This window comes from Hippocampus bargibanti, linkage group LG05 (assembly GCF_051943395.1).
Source record: "Hippocampus bargibanti isolate YZ-2025 linkage group LG05, ASM5194339v1, whole genome shotgun sequence".
NCBI classification, from domain to species: domain Eukaryota; kingdom Metazoa; phylum Chordata; class Actinopteri; order Syngnathiformes; family Syngnathidae; genus Hippocampus; species Hippocampus bargibanti.
The window spans coordinates 23,842,140-23,863,740 of record NC_142738.1 but is presented as its reverse complement, the minus strand read 5'-3'; the positions used below and the strand labels follow the sequence as shown (position 1 = coordinate 23,863,740).

The window sequence follows — 21,601 nt, the reverse complement described above, 5'->3', positions numbered from 1 at the left end:
ACAAGACTTCCTGACTATTCAGCGCGAGTCTTAAAACGTAAAATGCATGTATAGCTATATGCGGTGGAATCTTTGTAAAATGCGCTCAGTAGAAGTCATTTGAAGTGATTTTACAAATTATGGACGCGAGGTGTCGGTTGTCCTTTAATGTACATTAAGACAAAAAATATGTTACGAACATCTCAACAAGGGCAGCTCAAACCATGTCCTGAGAGCAGTCCACGCTAATTGGTTGCTGTGCCAAGAGCAGGGGACTGCGTCTATGTGTAGGGCGCACCGAGTAATGTCCCAGGGCCCAAGGGAGGCGACATGGTCCAGGCAGAAGAGTTCCGTAGAGAGCAACAGAGACTGAGGCCCTTGAGCTGATCCGTAGTCGGTCGTAGCAATTAGCGGTGAGGGAAGTGTGCCCAGACTGAAATTATTTTGTGGTTTTTAGATAATTTCTTGGAGTAATAAATTCAACCACTGTGAGCGTCTGGCCCAAGATTGAATAAACTTTTTGGAAAAACCCTGGTGATCAGTGCAAGCATTCTCTTGTTCTTGAGCTAAGAGTGTACCAGTATGCATACTTGGCAATTTTAATTGCTTTGGTCCTTAAAATTTGGAGATGCATGTACTGCAGTCAGATAAGGCTATGACCAGAACTTCCATCGAGGACCAAGAGGAACGAAGCAGGAAAAGTTGCAAATGCAAATTTTGGGGAAAATGAGGTCGTCACTGAGAAAGACGAGGCGTGACCCATATACTATAATTTGAGATTACTCGACCTATAATTATTTTTAAAAATAAAATAATTGAATAAATGTTTAAAAAAGGTACTCTAATGCGATACATATTTTTAGTATATTACTGACATTTTTAAAAAATGAATAGACATAGGTTTTTAAAAATCGGCACACAGACCATTTATGGACTATGTTTTGGGTCTATTTATTTATTTTCTTAATGAATATGATTTCCATTAGAATTGAGTACTTGTTTGAGCAATTGAAGGATGATTTCTGTTCATATTAAAAGTAGTGAAGCCTCTGCCGTAGTATTTTGTGTTTATCAACAATATTTTATGAAAATACTGCAAAGATGTGTGTCTTCCGCCAGATTTAGTTAATCATGTATAAAATTCTTCCATGGACTCACCGAAAGAATTTTCATGCCCACAGTAAACCAAGCATGTCATTGGAGCCACCTGTTAGCCTTGATACACTGCTTAATGGAGACCTTTTGGAGATGGGTTGATAAAAGCTAAGAATCAGTATATGAGACACTCAAGTCTCACCTTAGTCTCTGTACCGCCCTTTGACGAAATAAATATGTTGTGTACACACTTGTGATCAAGCAGCCATGGTCTGTAAATCAGTGGTGTCCTGAATATTATGCAAATAAACCCATTTCAGGTAGTTTTCATCGACTCCAGCCTGTATTTGGATAACCTACTATACATCCTTACCGAAATTAACGAAAGCACGGAGGAAACAAAGCCGCTCTCCATCAAATCACCCATCAAATTCTTCTTTACTTTGTAGTGTCATATGTGGAAGTGATTAAACATTAATATGGTTTCACAAAATTTACAGAAGTAACAGAACTCCAAGGGTAAGTGTAACTACAATAAAATTAGTCTGGTGAGACTGGTTTACTGTGAAATGAAAGATGTACGCACTGCATTACTTATAACCACTATTAAAATCAAACATATTAACTTGAATATTTTCATCAATCTGTTTTAGATATAGTACAAATGATAATGTTAGCTGTTTAGTAGCATTTGATTTGACACACACCGTTTAGCTGTTTGATGTGTCAGTGTTTGTGATAGAATTAATGAATTGAAAACAGGTAAATGTATTAAGTTCTCGGAAAGTATAGCTTAAGATGAAGTATGAGAAAATATTGAGCCTCAGAGACCATTTGGTACAATGATATAGTAAAACAAGGGATTTTACGCCAATTAATTTCGGTGTCATTTAACAATTAATTCTTTACGTCATCATAACACACAAATTCCTGTTTTAATGCAGGACAAAAGCAATGTCGTGCTTAGTCATTACCTGAGCCTGAACCACGAGGCGTGCGTTTGGAGAAGCTCTTGACAGCCAAACTCTGACCACGCTGTTTGCGTCTCCAGGCAGTGCGACACTTTGAGTCGATACTTTGCTTGATGCGATACCAGTCTGACTCTGAGATTCCAAATTTGTGGAATAAGTGGCCTAAGGAAAAGCAGAGTAATGGGAAGGGTGGCATATAAATAAAAGAAAAATAAATTATTCTTTAAAGTAGTGTTTCACCAAAGGTCAGTTCTATGAATTTTACAGGGATGCATCAGGGAAATTCAAAAAGGGGCCAGTTGCCCCCCTTGTGTCTGAAAAGGGGGCCAAATTCTAAAATTGATGGCCCATGTACAGTATACAAAACTGATTGAAATAAACCAAAACACATTAATTAGAGCAGTGGTTCTTAAACTGAGTTCGATCATGAAATAATCAAAAATACATTAATTAGAGCAGTGGTTCTTAAACTGGGTTCGATCAAACCCTAGGGCAGGGGTCGGGAACCTATGGCTCGCGAGCCATATATGGCTCTTTTGATGATTGCATATGGCTCGCCGATAAATATTACATATTATAATACATATTGTCATTTTTTTCGCCGTTCATTTCCCGTTGGGGCTGCAGTTGGCGGAAAGCGCAATTTTGATTGGATGACACTGACCGAGAATGGCCGAAAGCGCCATGTTGATTGGATGATAGTGGCCGTCATGTTGAAACAGGTAAACGCCCCTTTAAATGAGCCCAACTTGTGCACTTCAGCGTGAATGCACCGGAGCATTAGAGGAGAGAAAATGTTCTGATTCTAATTTGCAATGAAACAATACCATCGATGAAACAGTCGAATGTCAGTGACATTTTAACAAGCCCCATGTTAACGTTAGCATCGACATACTTCTGCGAGAAGTAGATTGCAGATAGCAAGTGTGGAAGCTTATGAGCCGTGTGCAGGTTAGCTAGCAGTAACTTCGCCTGTGGACCGGCAAATTGAATTTCATTCCGATCGTTTTCCTGGATTTTTACCAAACACGAGGAACGGAAAACCATCCATGTAAACGGTGAGTACTATCACAAAGTTATTTTAAATAATACATTCTGATATTTTGATGAAAAGTGGCCGCCGCGCGTGTGTGTGTGCGCGCGCGCACGCGAGCGTTTGTATGTGCGCGCTGTGATATCATGAGAGGCTGGCTCTCAGCGGGACAGGACAAGAAGTGCAATGGACGACAGGTTTGGATACAAACAAAGGTTTTAATCAAAGGTTTCACTCTCGCGGCGGGGGATTCACAAGCAACAAAGGTTTGAATAGTGTCTCTTCCAATACTTAAATCAAAATAAAGTCTCTTCTGAGGTAAAACTGAAGACGGAGTTCTTTTCCAAGAGTCTCTAGGCCTCACCCCTCTTGACGTCCTCCTCATGTAGCCTAGACACCTTAGCAAGGTCCAAATCCAGTGTCCTGTCGTGTGGTCCCAACTGGCAATGAGTTCCACGCAGCAATCAACTTCTTCACAGAGCACAGCAATCGAGCTTGTCTTTCCCTAAACTCCACACTCAGAGGCTCCCTGCCTTAAGAGCCTTGCCTGCCAATCCCGCCCTGATCAGCTGCAGTTGTGTGGTTTTAATTGCTGCCTTCCACCAGATGGGGCCAAGACTCTCTCTGGGTGGAGCCATCTTAGGGGGATGTATTTGCCCTCCAGGACACAGCCTCTCGTGACATAACACATCCCCCCCCCCTTGAGACCGACGTCCTCGGCGGGGTGAAGGATGCGAAACAGGCCAGGAAGGCCTCCCATCGGGAGAGGGCATCCGCATTGCCTTGGCGCTTGCCAGCCCTGTGGACAACAGAGAAGTTAAAGGCCTGCAGACTCAAGAACCACCTGGTTACTCTGCTGTTGGTCTCCTTGTTCCGGGCCATCCATTGGAGAGGAGCATGATCAGAGACCACTGTGAAACGTCTTCCCAGGAGATAGAAGCGCAATGACTCCAGCGCCCATGTGATGGCAAGGCACTCCTTCTCTACTGTGGAATAGTTCTTTTCCCTGGGCAACAGCTTCCTGCTAAGGTACAGGATGGGATGTTCCTCTCCTCCATGTACTTGCGAGAGTACAGCCCCCAGACCAACTTCTGATGCATCCGCTTGCACCATGAAGTCCTTGCTGAAGTCTGGTGCCACCAGGATTGGACTGGAACACAGTGCCTGTTTTAGATTGGCGAAGGCCATTTCGGCCTCTGGGCTCCATTTCACCAATCGGGAGTGTTTTTTTGGTCGTCAATTCTGTCATGGGGGCTGCTATAGTAGCGAAGTCAGCGATAAAGCGTCTATAGTAGCCAGCCATGCCTAAGAACGACCTCACCTGCTGCTTGGTAAGGGGTTGGGGCCAATCTTGTATAGCCCGTAGTTTTGCTTCTTGAGGCTTCACCAGCCCCCGTCCTATAGTGTAGCCCAGGTAGTTGGTTTCGCCAAATGCCAACCTGCACTTTTTCGGGTTTGCTGTGAGACCTGCTTTTCTGAGGGAGTCAATCACAGCTTGCACTCGTGGTAAGTGACTCTCCCAGTCAGGACTCTGTATGACAACATCATCCAAGTATGCTGCTGCGTACCTCTTGTGTGGGGTGAGAATCCGATCCATTAGGCGCTGAAACGTGGCGGGTGATCCATGGAGACCTGGTGTATTGGTAGAGTCCCTCAGGTGTGGCGAAGGCTGTCTTCTCTTTTGATGTCGGGGTCAGGGGCACCTGCCAATATCCCTTTGTGAGGTCGAGAGTGGTGATGAAGCGTGCTTGTCCCAGGGAGTCAATGAGATCGTCAACACGAGGCATTGGATAAGCATCAAATTCGGACACCTCATTCAACTTCCGATAGTCATTACAGAATCGTATTGACCCGTCTGGCTTGGGGACCAACACGATCGGACTCGCCGACGCACTTTGGGACTCCTCGATTACTCCAAGTTCCAGCATCTTCCGTATCTCCTCCTGTATAGCTGTCTTACGGGCCTCTGGCACACGGTATGGACGCTGGTGTACTGTTTTTCCAGGCATGGTGAGTATCTCGTGTTGCACCACGTTTGTGTGTCCAGGTATGGAGGAGAAGACGTCTTGGTTACGCTCAACCAATTCGAGGGTCATCTGGCTTTGGTGTGGGGACAAATTTGGACCCATCTGGACGTCTTCTCTGGCCGGTTCCTTCGCCTCGCTGGGGGGTAGGCAACTAAACAGCGCCTCTCTGGCATGCCACTTCTTTAGGAGGTTAACGTGATAAATCTGCTCAGGTTTCCTCTTACCAGGTTGCCTCACCTTGTAGTTTACCTCCCCCACGCGTTCGATGACCTCAAAGGGCCCCTGCCAGGATGCCAGGAACTTGCACTCCACGGTTGGCACCAAGACCAGCACTCTGTCCCCAGGCTTGAACTCGAGGGGCTGGGCAGGTCTATTGTAGGAGGCTTGCTGCTGTCGTTGGGCCGCTTCCATGTGTTCTCGCACTATCGGGTAAATGGCCCTCATCCTTTCCCGCATGTCCCCCACATGCTCGATGAGGGTACGTTGTCGGCACGGCTGCTCTTCCCAAGCCTCTTTGGCGATATCCAGCAGTCCCCGGGGTCTGTAAGAGTACAACAACTCAAAGGGTGAGAAACCGGTAGAAGACTGTGGTACCTCTCTCACGGCAAACAGCAAGTACGGGAGCAGTTGATCCCAGTTTCGGCCATCTTCTTTGATAACTTTCCTCATCATGGCCTTGAGTGTCTTGTTGAATCGTTCTACCAATCCATCTGTCTGTGGGTGGTAGATGGAGGTTCTCAGTTGCTTGACCTTGAGCAGGGCACACAGGTCCTTCATGACCGTGGACATAAAGGGGCTTCCCTGGTCGGTCAGTATCTCCTTTGGGATCCCTACCCGGCTGGCGAGAGCAAACAGTTCCTTTGCTATCTGCTTTGTGGTAGCCTTTCTGAGGGGAACAGCTTCTGGGAACCGAGTGGCATAATCCATCATAACCAAAATATACTGGTGTCCCCTAGCACTTTTTGGTAGAGGTCCGCCTATGTCCAGCCCGAGCCTCTGAAAAGGGGTCTCAATGATGGGTAAGGGAATGAGCGGGTTTCTGTATGTGGGCTTGGGCGCCACCTGTTGGCACTCGGGGCAAGAACGACAATAGTTCTCCACATTCTTGTGCACCCCTGGCCAGAAGAAACGTTGCAAAATTCTCTCTTTTGTCTTTTCGACCCCTAGGTGTCCCCCTAGCAGGTGTGTGTGTGCCAAGTCCAGTACTGTAGCTCGGTGTGGTTGTGGTACAAGAAGTTGTTCACGTACTTCATCATTTTGCTTCGTCACCTGGTATAATAGCCCCCGATCAACCGCAAAATGGGGGTATGTGGGGCTTGTCCTTTCCCCCAGTACTACACCCTCTAAAACCTGCACATTCTTCATGGCGTTGGCAAGGGTAGGATCCTGTAACTGGGCTGTACCATACCGGCCTGTTAGAGGAGGCAGCTTCTGAGTCCCTGGGATCTCATCACTACTGGAAGCCGGGAGATTTTCTGGGGCTGGAGTTTCCTTGGCGGTCTCTGGGCCAGACTCCGTCTCAGGTGGTGCATCTGCTGTCCCTAGGAGAGCACAGGCTGGGGAGAGTGAATCAGAGGGGTAAGCTTGGGTATTCACTACACGCGTCTTACCTCTCCCCTTCCGAGGTAGTCGGGCCAGTCTTTCCTGTGTTTCTCTCCACAGTGGGTGAAAGGCCGGGCAGTCACGTCCAATCAGAAGGGGGACAGGGAGAGAGTCAACCACACCGGCTACCGTGCGGATGATTCCCTTGGTTGTGGTCATGGTGAGTTCAGTAGTGTGGTACTCTCTGGTGTCTCCGTGGACGCAGGAGACTGGAAGGGTTTTCTCTGGAGACAACCTGGTTGGATCGACCAGCGTCTCTCCGCATCTGTAGCATCGTCTGGTTTCGGTGCCACTGTGCGTCCGCCACTGCCTGGGTGAACCTCTGACACCACCTGGAGCAATCTTGGCTGTGTTGGCGGGCTTGGGCAACTTTGGGCGGGCCATTTTAGTCCGGGGTGGGGATGTGTTGCCGGTTTCCCTCTTGGTCGTTCGCAGCATCTCCGCTGTGGCCTGGTACTGCTCCACCACTGCCACTGTTTGACACGCAGTCGTCAGCGACTGCTGACTGATTATCCTTTTCGCCTCATAGGGAAGGGCTCGTAAGTAGCAATCCACGACAATGGCCTCGACCACCTCAGCTGCCGTGCTCCTTTCCGGTTCCAGCCACTTCCGTGCGATGCGGGCCAATTCGTGCATCTGTGCCAGTGGAGGTTGGTCTGGCTGGAAAGTCCAGGTGTGGAAGCGCTGTGCCATCCCGAACTTGGTGAGCCCATGTCTGCTGAGAATTTCAGCTTTTAAATAGTCGTAGTCTTCTGCTCTGTCTGCGGTCAAGTCCAGGAAAGCATTCAGCGATTCCCCTGTCAGGAAGGGTGCAAGCAATCCCACCCACTGCTGCTTGGGCCACTTTTCTCGAGTGACTGTTGCTTCAAATGTATGCAGGTACGCCTCAATATCATCGTTCACCCCCATCTTGGCTAAAAAATCCCCTGCCTTCACCCGGGGCATGTTCTTGGCGGCCATTTGTTTTTGCAAGAGCAATTCCTCTGCCTTCAGTTCATTGGCTCTCCTTTGCTCCTCCAGGAGAGCCAAATTGGCCTGATATTGGGCTTCCTGACTTGCAAGCAGGGTTTTCAAAATGTCCTCCAATTTTTTTTAATTTTATTTTTGTAATTGAGGATATTTTCAATTTAGAAAAACCATAACACAAACCATCAATGTCCATGCACTTACTAACGCTTGTCCAGTGCCCGTATCCTCCACCATATGTGATATCATGAGAGGCTGGCTCTCAGCGGGACAGGACAAGAAGTGCAATGGACGACAGGTTTGGATACAAAAGGTTTTAATCAAAGGTTTCAGGGGGGATTCACAAGCAACAAAGGTTTGAATAGTGTCTCTTCCAATACTTAAATCAAAATAAAGTCTCTTCTGAGGTAAAACTGAAGACGGAGTTCTTTTCCAAGAGTCTCTAGGCCTCACCCCTCTTGACGTCCTCCTCATGTAGCCTAGCCACCTTAGCAAGGTCCAAATCCAGTGTCCTGTCGTGTGGTCCCAACTGGCAATGAGTTCCACGCACACTGTAAACCCGAACAGTACTACTGACTCAAAGTCATTGAGGTCAGTCAACTCAAAAGCCGATTTTTTGTTTCAAAAACTTAAACGTTTTGAGTTTTCTGAATAGTCATGCGTTTTTAATTTGCAGTAAATCAATACTTTTGAGTTCATGGCTGTCCTATACTTATATATTTTGAGTAAACGGCAGAACGCTGCGTGATGACGTCACCGCAGGCGTGGTCTCACCGGGCGCGGTCTCACCGGAGCCATTTTTACTTCTCGACGGCTGAAGCGTGCAGAGACCCACGAATTCAGGTGAGAAGACAAATAACATTATTTAATATTACAAGGACCCAGTGTATCAATGCTGTAGTCGGTGCACAGAAAAACGATATTTTGTTGTGTCGACGGCAAAATTGGAAAGTCAGTTTGTGAAACTTGCCGCCTTTCACAAGTTAGTCTTTCACAAGTTAGTTAGTTAGACCGTGGTCGTGCTTGCGACTGAGGCCTTCTCATCCACTCTTTCAGCTGCGTTGTCTTGAGCCCGTGGCGATATATGTATGAATTTTTCTTAAACGTCTCTTGTCTGTTGAAAGACACAGAAGTGTTATTTAGACAATAGTACCGCGCAGGTGTAGTTGGGCGGTGGCCGAGTCTGTTGCAGGTTATGTTTGTGTCCGCGAAGGTCCGAGAGTAATCGTCAAATGGGTGTAAAATTAAGGTTTATATAAAAGGTTCACACGAAATCCTCCACACCGTGGCTGCAACGCCCAGCAGGTTAGTGCTTTGAGTTAACTTTGTTTGCAAACGACAGGACCGCGTGTCATTGTCCAGCACAAGCTATAGGCTTAAGCTATCTATACACATGCAGCGGTAGTGCTGCAGTTTTAAGAATGCACTAAGTAAATATAATGATAGCCAAAAAATGTACAGTGGATTGGAATATGTACAATTGATGCAGTTTAAATGGTTATGCATGTGTAAATTAAACATGAACTTTTTTTAAAATGTATTTTTGGCATATTAAGGATACCGAGAGAGCTGCTGGAGGCCAAGTCATCAAACTGCAAACGCCTGACTGGTTTGATTGCATCATTTAATCTGGTACATTAGATTTATTAAACTTAAAAAGTTAACATGGATAAATGTGTTTTATTAAATTAAAGGATTACATTCATTGTCATGTTTTTTCTCTTCAACCTTTTAGCCCCTGGGTGTAAATTGAGCAACACCACCATTATCGAAGCTATGTTTACATTTTTATTTATGCTATATTCTTAATTACCTGATGAATATCATACTACATGTAGGTATTTTTTTATATTGAACAGAATTTTACCTTTTTAACATATATTGGAGTATTTTACACCATTAGTTGAGACTTCATTGATTGTTCTTTCTTTAAAACAATCTCAAGTCTCACATTCTCCTCTGCTCTTACCAGCAACTGATGTTCATTAATCATTACAGTGATGCAGTTGTTAAATTGCAATAGGGATAGTGCGGAGGTTCCAAACTATTATGAAGGATATGCTTGGATTTGAGCTATAATAATCCGTAACTGTCTTTAATTTGGACCCACTAGAATCACACCAACTTTTCTTTGCTTATCCAAACACGTACTGATTCTTGAAAAATGTTTAATGTAATTGCAGGCCTAACATGGACTGGAGATGAAAACTGTGTTCTACATCCCTGGATACTCGGGCGAAGATGACTCCGAGTTCTTCAGGACATGCAATGTATGTATTACCTGACTTAACACAAATGTCTATCTATGGCCACAATATATGCTATAACCTTTTACTTTATTCTGTATGTGAACGTTTGTGTGTATTTTGCAGTGGGAAGAGGATCCAGACATTGAAAACACTCCTGTCGCACTTCTCTCCGTGACAACTGACAACCTCACTAGTGCCATCTTGTTTAACCCCGACAGCATTTCTGTTGTGATAGAAGATGGCATTATTGTGAGATGTCTCCCCAGGTTGGCTGATGCACACCTCCTCTTGTTTGGTTTAATGTATGCACTGCATTTAGATTATCCAAGAAAATTAATCCTCACATTCACCTTCATTCAGAAAATACTGCTGTGTCTTGATGATAACAGACCACTCAGACCACGCTTGCTAAGTTTGAAAAATGCTTTGTTCCGCAATATTGAAGGCACCAGTGCCTCCAATATTACGGAACAAAGCAACACTCGATAAGTAACTTCAGTTTTACTCTGCTTTGTATACCTGTTTGTGACTGATTTTCTATTAATACTTTGATATGTAAACTTGGATTCCACCAAAATGTCTTTTTTCGTTTCAGGAATACTGTGTTTGTTTTTAGTAAGTTTTACCTTGATTTGCACCTTATAACGAGTACATTGAAATGTATTCGGTTGTATTTATTGAAGTATATGCTTTTCAAAGAATTTATTTTTTTAACAGAACAGCAGAGTATAATTTGTTGTTTTTTTCTGTTTTGTTGTGTTTATTTCACATCTTCTCAGGGGTTTATTTGTTGTTTTGGTACGTGGACATGCTGTGCATTTTGGTACTGTTATCATTTGTTTTATCAAAGGTTGTTTTAAACCTTAATAAAAAAATGTGAACTAAAACAGACGTGAGGTGTGTTTTTGTTTTTAGACATAGAAGGCAAATGTAAGTACAGTATACATGAATATATGTTTTCATGAAACATTATAAATTTGAGTTGGTTAAGCTTAAATATAAAAACTAATTTTAATTTAAAAATTAAGAAAACATCCAAGTTCCTATGGAAATCTTAAGTTCAGGCAAACTCATAACATTTAAGCTCAATCAAACTCATAACTTTTAAGTTCAGACAAACTCATAAAATTTATTTACACTACTCAAACATTTTGAGTAAACTACTTGAACATTTTGAGTTAACTCTACTCAAACATTTTGAGTTAACTGTACTCAAAAATTTTGACGTAATCAGTTGCCATATAAATTTTGAGTACTTTCAACTTGTTGGGTTTTACAGTGCAGCAATCAACTTCTTCACAGAGCACAGCAATCGAGCTTGTCTTTCCCCAAACTCCACACTCAGAGGCTCCCTGCCTTAAGAGCCTTGCCTGCCAATCCCGCCCTGATCAGCTGCAGGTGTGTGGTTTTAATTGCTGCCTTCCACCAGATGGGGCCAAGACTCTCTCTGGGTGGAGCCATCTTAGGGGGATGCATTTGCCCTCCATGACACAGCCTCTCGTGACATCACAGCGCGCGCACGCGAGCGTTTGTATGTGCACGCGCGCGTGCGTGTGGCTCTCGCTGAAAAACATTTCTAAATATTTTACTTTTATGGCTCTCTTAGTCAAAAAGGTTCCCGACCCCTGCCCTAGGGGTTCGGTGAGTCGGTCTCAGGGGTTTGGTGGAACCTCCGCCGCAGAGGTTCACCCCTCCATCAGTTTCGTCGGCAGTTAGTGGGCACAGTCATTGAAGGAAGGGTTCAATGAATGAGCATATGAAACGGATAGTCTTCGGTGCCTTGAACATGATTAAGAACCACTGCATTAGAGCATGATATTTCTAAATTGCAAATGAAAAAACAATATTTGACTAAAATCTATTTTTCTCATATAGAAACAACTTTAATTCAAGTCAAAGATTTTATTCATACATGAAAAAAAGATGCATTTTCTATTTTTGTTAGTTACTGCACAATCAATCCTGTGCTATTTTGATATTCGATGGTATTACAGAGAAAACAAAGAGAACCGACTTAGCACAATATTTCTTACATATGTCTACTGAAACAAATTGTTTGAAGCTTTCCAATGTGCCTCAACAGCTCTGGAATCGTTCCCATTAGTCACGAAATTCGAATAATTAACAGCAGTTTGCTGCAACAAATTGTTGCTACCCTCCGCAGACTCATTCGATTGTTTCTTAAAAACGAGAATTTGTTTGCTGCATATTTTTTATGTCTTTTAGAGTTTTACCCCCGTTCTCACGCTCCATATTGCAAGCATCAGTCATGTTCGATCTCAATAATACGATGCACCATAATTAAATTAATATTCAATTAGCCCTTTTGGAATTTTCCGGCAAATCACGGAAAAGCCCGAAATATCCTCTACCACGACTTTGGAATGCACTGAAACAAATGCAAGGTGATTATGGCTAGATATCGGTAAAACAAGATGGCAGACGACAAAGTTAAAACCTCTGAGGGAAAACGAACAGCTTTCAAATGCTCTTCAACTTATTTTTTTTCCTTCGCTATTTTAACAGAAGTATGTCATATGTGGCGCAGATCTTGTAGCAATATGCGCTTATCGTAATAGACTTGTCCTGGCGCAGTGGAGTTACAAAGTTGCGCCAGTGGCTGCCAAAATGTGTAAATGGTGCAAGGGATGTATCCCAGGTGCATCCCTGATTTTATGGGGGCAAAATAACGCGTGACCATCATGATCAAGGTGCTTCAACTGTTTGTCAGTCTGCTCGATAGGACCGGCCTGCATAAAGCACGTCAGCCATACACAGAAGGAGAAGCCCATCATTTACACGCAATGTTACCGTATTTTCCGGTGTATAAGGCACACCCAAAAGCCTTCATTTTCTTCAAAAGATGACCCTGAGCCTTATACACAAGTGTGCCTTATATGTGAAGTAATATTGAGCAACAGCACATCTCGCAACTACTGTCAGCAGCCACCGACTCCATTTCCCCCTGTATAAGTAGTGCGTAACGCAAGCCTCCAATGTTACACTTTATAATGTGGTGTGCCTTATATTTGGAACATATTTATATATTATATTTGGAAAACTTTTCTCATTAATTTAATGTGCGCCTTATAAATGGAGTTTGAAAATGCACCATATATAAATAGCAGTCAAATATATAACATATATTTCACTGCTTTTTACTCACGTTTTAAGTTTTTGCTATACCAGTTTTGAAGTACTTTATGCTAGTTAAGTATATCAAGGTCAAAAATTTGGTATCGCAATGCAACTTTCCACAGATATTCAGAAACATAATTACAAGACCGCGGATACCAACTGTGACACATCATCACAAACAAAGTGTGACAAACTATTAAAACTTTCCAAATAGTGTTCAATAATCTAAAGGAGCAATTGAATTAAAACGGAAGGAATCACTAATTTGGATTGTGGGGCTATCACATCCGATGGCAGCTGTTTAGACAGGAGGAGCAGGTGCTCTTTCATTCCTTTTTTTTAGGAAGGCCGAGTGAGTCACTCAATTGGCTCTGCTCTCATTCCTTCATACCGTTGTACCCTTCTCCTAATGTGATATGCAATCCAGACACACGCGCAAAATACAGTAAGGGGATACAGTATTCAAACAGGTACAAAGGAGCTCAGTGACTTCAACGTGACTCCATTCAGATCATTCTTCCAGACATGTGCTTGTCATTTAAAGTCTGGTATGTTATAAAATGTGTTCCACATTAATGTTTGTGTGCAATGATGAGTGCATGTTGTTGTAACTCGCCATGGGAATAGAGAGTGCGGCCTGTTTCTGTGTTCAATTCAATGCTGCTTTGTAAGGGGGGGGGGGGGGGGGTTTGAGAAGTTCTCATAGAGTTCATTTACTGATTCAAGGGGGTAAGGGTTTAATAATCCCTGGCTGAGTGAAGATGTATGTGCATTACTTTGACATACAATAAGCGCTACACAAATCATGCACTGGTGGTGTGTGGAAAAACATTGCATTGTCACATGGGTCACAGTGAAGTCATTGAATAGTAGCATCAGGACATCTTCCAAAAATGCACAAAAATAAGCAAGTAGCAGGACTCACAGCGAATGCCATAAATCATGAGCGGATCCAGCTGCTTCTTGCCATGTTTGCCCTGTCCAGAGAGGTTGGACATGGCCTGCACTTCCCGATGGAAAAGGTAGTCCAACAGCGTGAGAGCCATTTTTTCTGCCGTGCGGCAGTTGGACGATACATGGAGCATGTCGGCTGGTGACACTGGACAACGAACACGCATCTCTGGGTTACTGTCATCACCTAACCATGTGCCCCCTGGGAAGTCTTCTGAAAAGCACACATATTAAAAAAAAATCTGAGCACTCCACAAGCACCCCCTGAGATCATGATTTATTGTGGGAAAGGGTGATCAACCCACTTGAACATTAACATTGAAACACTGCTAACAGCGTGTGACATAAATCATGTAATCCAACAGCTCCCCCATATGGCGTAAAAAGAGAAGGGAGATTTATGAGTGAGAAGTATGAAAACAAGCAAATACAAGATAAAAGAGCGAAGGTAAACTAAGAATTACATTTTCAGAAACTGTGCCGATGACCATTTTGTGTTTGGGAGCCTTTTACTGAGCGAGTTGCTTGTTCTGTAGCCACAAAGGGACATAAGTCTTCTTGTGCCGGTTTTTAAAAGCATTTTGTGTTCTTCAACCTCAGGAATGTACTTGTATATTTCACCCTCTAGTGATCAATAATTAAGGTAACGTGGTTAAATTATATTGTGTAAAAAGCAAGGACCACATGTGAAAATGAACATCTGCGATAGCCACTATTGGAAAAGATGTGTCAAAAAAAACTTTCATTCCCAGTTGATATATAACGAAATGGGCTCATGATTACTTTAGCAAAAAGTTGACTATAACTAGAATAAGTAGCTACATCCAAAAATGCCAGGTAAAACACGGCTGAGCCCAGACATCCTGTTGATTACTCCACAGCCTGTTAGACATGTGGTCATCTCACATTGGAAATTTGTTTGGTTGTGAAACTAATCCAAAATAAAAATGAAAAGGATCGTCTTGGCTGTTGCCAACAACCCCAAAGGCCACGGACTGTGATGATTGCATGGAGCCTCCTTTGCTCAGTAGCATTGGCTTTGGTAAAGATAGCGTACACCTCAATCAATTACAACAATACAGAATTGACACAGAATTTTATTCAAGAAATCATTTCTGGTTTGAGGTCACAGTGCTCTTAATTAGACTTGACATAGACGCCATTACAACTCAACTCGACTCGAATGTACAGTATTTACAGAGCATTTTTAAAAAGCCACAATTATATACAATTGTATATTGTTGCAACTTTAGCCAACCATATGTCACTATAACCTGAGAGCTAAAACAGAACATAGTAAGGCAAAAGCTCCTCCGGTGTTGATTTGCGATGAATGACACCAGCACATTTCTAATGTCAAAAGATCGCACAAAGTATCTTAATGACCCTGTGAAAATGATCATGCTGCTTAATATGGTGCAGTATTTTACATGTATGTGTCCGTGGCAAAGCTGGGACATCTTACCCTCTGAGTTGAGTGTGATGAGTGTGACATTTTGGCCATTCTGCGCATTGTTGGGATGGCCACCATTGGAAACCGAGTCACTCGCCTCAGAGCCGCTGTCCACTTCCTCCTGACTCTCATCAGGGCCTGGCACCTTCACCAAGATTGTGTTTTGGCGCCTCTTAGCCACCGTGCTATGCATAGACACACATTATTAGTGAGGCAGGGCAGGCATGTAGGAATACAAAATATAATGTACAAAGCCCACTGTAATTATCTATCCAACCAGATTTTAATTTATCCACACTTGGGTTGGACAAACTTTAACTTCGTCACTGTGTGCCCTGCGATTGGCTGGCAACCGGTTCAGGGTGTCCCGTGCCTACTGCCACAAAGACAGCTGGGATAGGCTCCAGCACCCATCGTGACCCTTGTGATGATGGTTTGGTTTGGTGTTCGATGAAAGCTGTAAAAGCAACGCTTGCCTCCTTTCCTTACATGTCCATGGAAAAAAAATGGACAACCCCGCTTGAAAAAAAGAAGCCGACGACTGATTTTTGCATGAACTTGTCTAAACGTGTCGACAAATTGCATATCCATTAACATTTTTTCTTTCATACTGCTATTCTCACACATTACTTTTAACCAATATTAATATTTCAGAATTTAAGAATGCTAATAGAGAAGTACAGAGAAGGTCAGAAGGAATTGCATTGTGTCTTTGTAGATCTGGAAAAAGCGTATGACAGGGTGCCCAGAGAAGAGCTGTGGTATTACATGAGGAAGTATGGAGTGACAGACAAGTATGTCAGAGCGGTGCAAGACACGTATCATGACAGTAAGACAATTATGAGGTGTGCTGTCGGTGTGACGGAGGAATTTCAGGTGGAGGTGGGAGTCCACCAAGGGTCAGCTCTGAGCCCCTTCTTATTCGCTATGGTGATGGACAGGCTGACAGACGATGTTAGACAAGAATCTCCTTGGACCATGATGTTTGCAGATGACATTGTGATCTGTCGTGAGAGCAGGGAACAGGTGGGGGAGAAACTAGAGATTTGGAGGTATGCCCTGGAAAGGCAGATCAGTCCCAGCAAGACGGAATATATGTGTGTGAATGAGAGGGATCCAAGTGCGAGAGTGATGCTACAGGGGGAAGAGATAAAGAAGGTGGAGGATTTTAAGTACTTGGGGTCAACTGTCCAGAGCAATGGAGAGTGTGGAAAAGAGGTGAAGAAGGGTGTACAGGCAGGCTGGAACGACTGGAGAAAAATGTCAGGTGTGATGTGTGATAAAAGGGTTTCAGCTAGGATGAACGGAAAGGTGTATAAAACGGTGGTGAGACCAGTCATGATGTTCGGACTGGGGTCAGTGCCACTGAAGAAAAGACACGAAGCAGAGCTGGAGGTAGCAGAGATGAAGATGTTGAGGTTTTCTTTGGGAGTGACCAGGTTGGATAGGATCAGGAATGAGTACATTAGAGGGACAACTCATATTAGAGGCTTTGGAGACAAAGTCAGAGAGGCCAGACTGAGATGATTTGGACATGTCCAGAGGAGAGAGAGTGACTATATCGGGAGAAGGATGCTGAGCCTTGAACTGCCAGGCAGAAGATCGAGAGGAAGACCAAAGAGGAGGTTTATGGATGTTGTCAAAGAGGACATGAAGGTAGCTGATGTGAGAGAAGAGGATGCACAAAACCGGGTTATATAGAGCACACTGATTCGCTGTGGCGACCCTTGAAGGGAAAAGTCGAAAGGAAAAGAAGAATACTAATATTTCAGACCTCTGAAAATATAATTTTAAATTTTATAATTTTTCACTTTCACTAAAGAGCTGATGAAAATAATTTCAATTTGAGTGTAAATGAGCATGAATTAATGTTCATGTTTGATCCATAAAAGGACAACTATTTTTCCAACCCAATTCAAATTAGCAGCAGATACAATGTGTGTTCACAAGATGGCTACCGTGGTCCCAATTCTTGACATTACTGCTAGTGAGACCAATCACTGGCCTGCTTTGGAAAATACTTAAACTCATCTAAGACGGTTATTTGCATTTTAGGTGACCCCCATTTAGTTGTTAGATATGTCATTGGACATATTTTGTTTAATCTCAATATGGCACCGAAATTCAGCATGCTGTAGTCTCAGAGTGGGGAGAGCACCCAGTTCGTCAAACACGGCACTTTATTATTTTTAATCTCGGCACGTCAACATCATGTAAGTGTTGTACAGAGGCTACTCTTCATTTTGTTGAACAAATTCAGATGAGAATTCCGGTAAGTGTCGTGGTGTCCATACTCGTGACCTTATGAAAATGTGGTACTTCCAGCATAGGAAATGCTACTCACTTGCTGAGCAGGTTTTCTAGTGAGGAATCTTCTTGTTTCATTGATTCACTGCTCACAATTACATTTGTTTGTGGAACAACACTATAAGCGAAGTGGAGAAACAAGAATGAGCTTAATCCATGAGAAATCTCCATCTAATATAATGAGGTCCTCACACAAATTAGATTTGTATGTGTTCTGCGAACCAATGATACTTACCATCGTACTTTGTTCCAAGTCTGAGTGGCACCCTGCGGTGACCCAGCAACCATAGGAACTTGGATGGAATTCTTGGCACAAGGCACCATGCTATCCAGCTTTTGTGCAAAAGCCTTACAAGTGGCATCCAGAGCTTGCAGCTTAGATTCAATGCCTTCCAATCTCTGGCTCACGGATGCAGTGAAGGAGACCATCAGGTTCTGAGAAGGTGGTGGTTCCAACACAAATGTATCAGCGGTTCCCAAATGTGAAAACAATAAAGTATGCTGTAAAAAGAGGGTTTGGAACAGTGTCCATTGTGCAACAGCTTAAATACCTTAATATAGTTTATGTCCTGGTTGTTGCTGTTCTCTTGGCTGTTGCTGAATTTCCTCTTTTTCTTCTGAGGACCCGCCTCATTTTGGCCTTGATTGTCCAGCATGTTTTCTATGATGTTAAGACACTTTTGACTGACAAGCACATATCAACGGAATTTCAACATCTTTTCGCATCACATTCAATAGCTCTTACCTGTTCGGCCCGCTAAGTTGAAGTCTTCCACTGTTATTTGTACAATTTCTTCCAATTCCTCTTCGGACATAGCTCGGAGCTAGAGTAAGATGAAATGAGCTTTTTAACAAACAACTTGTACTGACCCTCTGAAAATCCCCTTTCAATCTCCTTAAACTTAAGATAAAATGGCTGATACAGTATGTTTGCAGTTAAGTGGACACATCTGCAAGCATTTCATAGTATGTGATACCTGATGCTTAATTTTTCATGCATCTAAATTAGGGTGATGTGACTACTTGGCAACCACAGTTCAGGGCGTACCCTCCCGCCACCCTCTCCGATCCCACTGCCTCAAGACAGCTGAGATAGTTTGCAGCCCGTCCGCGGCTCTCATGAGGATAAGCGGCCCAGATGGATGGATGATTGATGCTGTGTCTCTATTTGAAAGCAGATGCAGCTGCATGCCTAACCCAGTTTCTGAATTCTGTATGTATTAAGGGCCCACATGGATAAATGATTCCGTTATGACTATCCTCCTGCAATTTTGCAAGATCTCTGTGTAAAAAAGGTGGATGTGATAATATGATCATATTTGGTACTGTTGTCAACTGGCGGCTGCAATTATGCTCAAGTCATCCAAGTCTTTATTTACCAAAAGTTATTCTGTATTTTTGCAATTATTTTGATGCAATAAGCTTGTATTTAAAATATGCAATTCGGACCTCTGAATAAGGTTTGATACAAATGAATTTCCTCCATTTTGTTTCCAAACACCAAAAAAATGTGAGTAATGCAATCATTGTGAAGACTCATGATTTCATTAGACAGCCTGAAACTAAGACACATCGGCACCTTGAGGTACACATTTAATTTGTTCCATGGCCATAATCATAGATCAGTAACACAAAACACTGGAATCTCAACACTTGAATGGAAATTATATTAATCTATACCGTCCTGTGCCCTTCCACAATTTTTTAATTAGGAAAATCACTCTGTGTAGTAGTGCTTTATAAAAAAAATCTGTAGCTCCATAATATTGTTTTATGTATTTTTTATGTGTAATCATGCAACTGAAAAGAATCTGCTGCAGTGGGATTTTACTATAGTGCTATAATTTCTTGACAAAAAACAAATAGGCACACAGGCCTTTTTCCAAGTACATGGAACTTTCCCAAAACATGCATGTCAGTTTGCATGTTTGTCGATATGTAACCTGCCATTTAATGGTGACCAGTCTAGTGTGCTTTATTGAAATATATCAATCGGTTTGTAAAAGCTCCTGCTCACTCACCTTTTAGATGGGAGAACTGCTTCAGAAATTACAGTAGATTTCCATCAAGAGAAAAATCTTTCTCCAAACATTTGGACTACAGTACAGTGAACCGTTGAACACTTCCAATATATTTTAATGCGATAGTGCCATACTTTATGTGGCCGTCTTTCTATAGAGAGAATAAGGATCCACCTACATGGTGCAGGCTTTGAAAAAAACAAGTCATACATTTAGAAGAACTTAAGTTTGAGTCCCGCTGCAGACAAATCAAAGACACTACATTACTGTAGCGGTGGGCGATGCTGAATGCCTTTGAGAATAGCAGTGACCTGACGGCCACTGTTTGCGTGCACCTTTGGCACAACATGGGCCCGTGCATGTCATTTCCTTCTCTATGTAGGGTACAACCCAAGACCATAGCGTGAGTGGAAGTTCCCAGTAAGGCAGGGGTGTCAAAGTCATTTTTTGCCGCGGGCCACATTGTAGTTATGGTTTCCTCTCGAGGGCCGTTATGAATTTGGGGAACCCATTAGAATGTTTAAATCCCTTCAAATATTACATATAGAGCACACAGCAAATTAATGAATAACTCGTTTTTAAATCTGAAGTCAAGAATAATGACTTTTATTGTGGCTGACATCCAAAAATATTAAATTTTGGCTCAGATTTTAGCAATCATCATGGAATTTAACAAGTTTGATTTGTTTTGCGGGCCGAAAAAAATGATGTGGCGGGCCGGATTTGGCCCGCGGGCCTTGACTTTGACACCTGTGCAGTAAGGGGTCATAGTGAGTATGAGTTGCATCAGAAAATGTCATTTCATTATAAATATAAACTACAAGTTTTCTCCTACAAAGTCCTACAAATCTCCTACAAAGTCCTACAAATCCTTGGAGTTAAAGGCACTTTCTCATCCGTCTCATCCACACCTTCACACAGTCCTGGGAAGATTCTTGCAGGATTATCTGCAGCTACACGAACAGGGCCATCTTGATATCATTCTTTTTTTTTTTTTTTTTCAAAACGGGACTGTTGAATGACACTCTTGAGCCAGCGGAAGGAGTAGAAATGAGCACCTGGTGTTTTTATATATATATATATATATATACAGTAAAGTCTCGTTATATCGATATCGGATATATCGATAGTCCCGGTTATATCGATACTATTTCTATGCACGTACGGAGAAAATTACATGCAAACAGGGTCGGATATATCGATAGTCCCGGTTATATCGATATTTTTTCGGACTCCCTTGAATATCGATATAACGAGACTTTACTGTATATATATATATAGAAAGAGAGAGAGAGTGAGAGAGTGAGAGAGTGAGAGAGTGAGAGAGAGAGTGAGAGTGAGAGAGAGAGAGAGAGAGAGAGAGAGAGAGAGAGAGAGAGAGAGAGAGAGAGAGAGAGAGAGAGAGAGAGACACACCCATATATCAATCCATCTAACCTCATTTCCTCATGAGCGGTACGGGTGTGCCAGAGCCTATCCCAACTAGCTTTGGGCAGTTGAGTTTGGGAACGGTACACCCTAAACTGGTTGCCGCCCAACCATGGACAAACAAACAAACAAAACTCACAATCATGCCACCTAAGACAAATTGAGATTACTCAATTTTCCAACCATGTATCTATTTTAGAATGTGGGAGGACACAGGAGGGCCCGGGGAGAACATGCACATGCCACAGAGGAAAGTTGGATTGAAACACTCATCTTCCCCACTGATATGCAGATGTGAAAACTAGTCATCCACCATGACACCAGGTGAAATGCCTCCATTCATCATCTGATCCGCTGCTCCTCATAAGGGGCGCAGACATGC

General features: G+C 43.0%; 1 protein-coding gene across 2 annotated transcripts in view; it reads right to left on the bottom strand.

Moving 5' to 3' along the window:
- The window catches only part of banp (BTG3 associated nuclear protein), a 57,277-nt gene that overhangs the window by 34,628 nt on the left and 1,048 nt on the right, over positions 1-21,601 (bottom strand). For both annotated transcript variants that reach the window (XM_088997392.1, XM_088997393.1), the window contains exons 2-8: positions 18,517-18,595; positions 18,323-18,432; positions 18,007-18,206; positions 17,809-17,889; positions 15,477-15,649; positions 13,986-14,225; positions 2,049-2,207 (exon numbers count right to left, since the gene is read on the bottom strand). In XM_088997392.1, coding sequence (XP_088853518.1) covers positions 2,049-2,207; positions 13,986-14,225; positions 15,477-15,649; positions 17,809-17,889; positions 18,007-18,206; positions 18,323-18,432; positions 18,517-18,586 — 1,033 coding nt within the window. In that variant the 5' untranslated portion in view covers positions 18,587-18,595. The remainder of the gene's footprint in view (positions 1-2,048; positions 2,208-13,985; positions 14,226-15,476; positions 15,650-17,808; positions 17,890-18,006; positions 18,207-18,322; positions 18,433-18,516; positions 18,596-21,601) is intronic.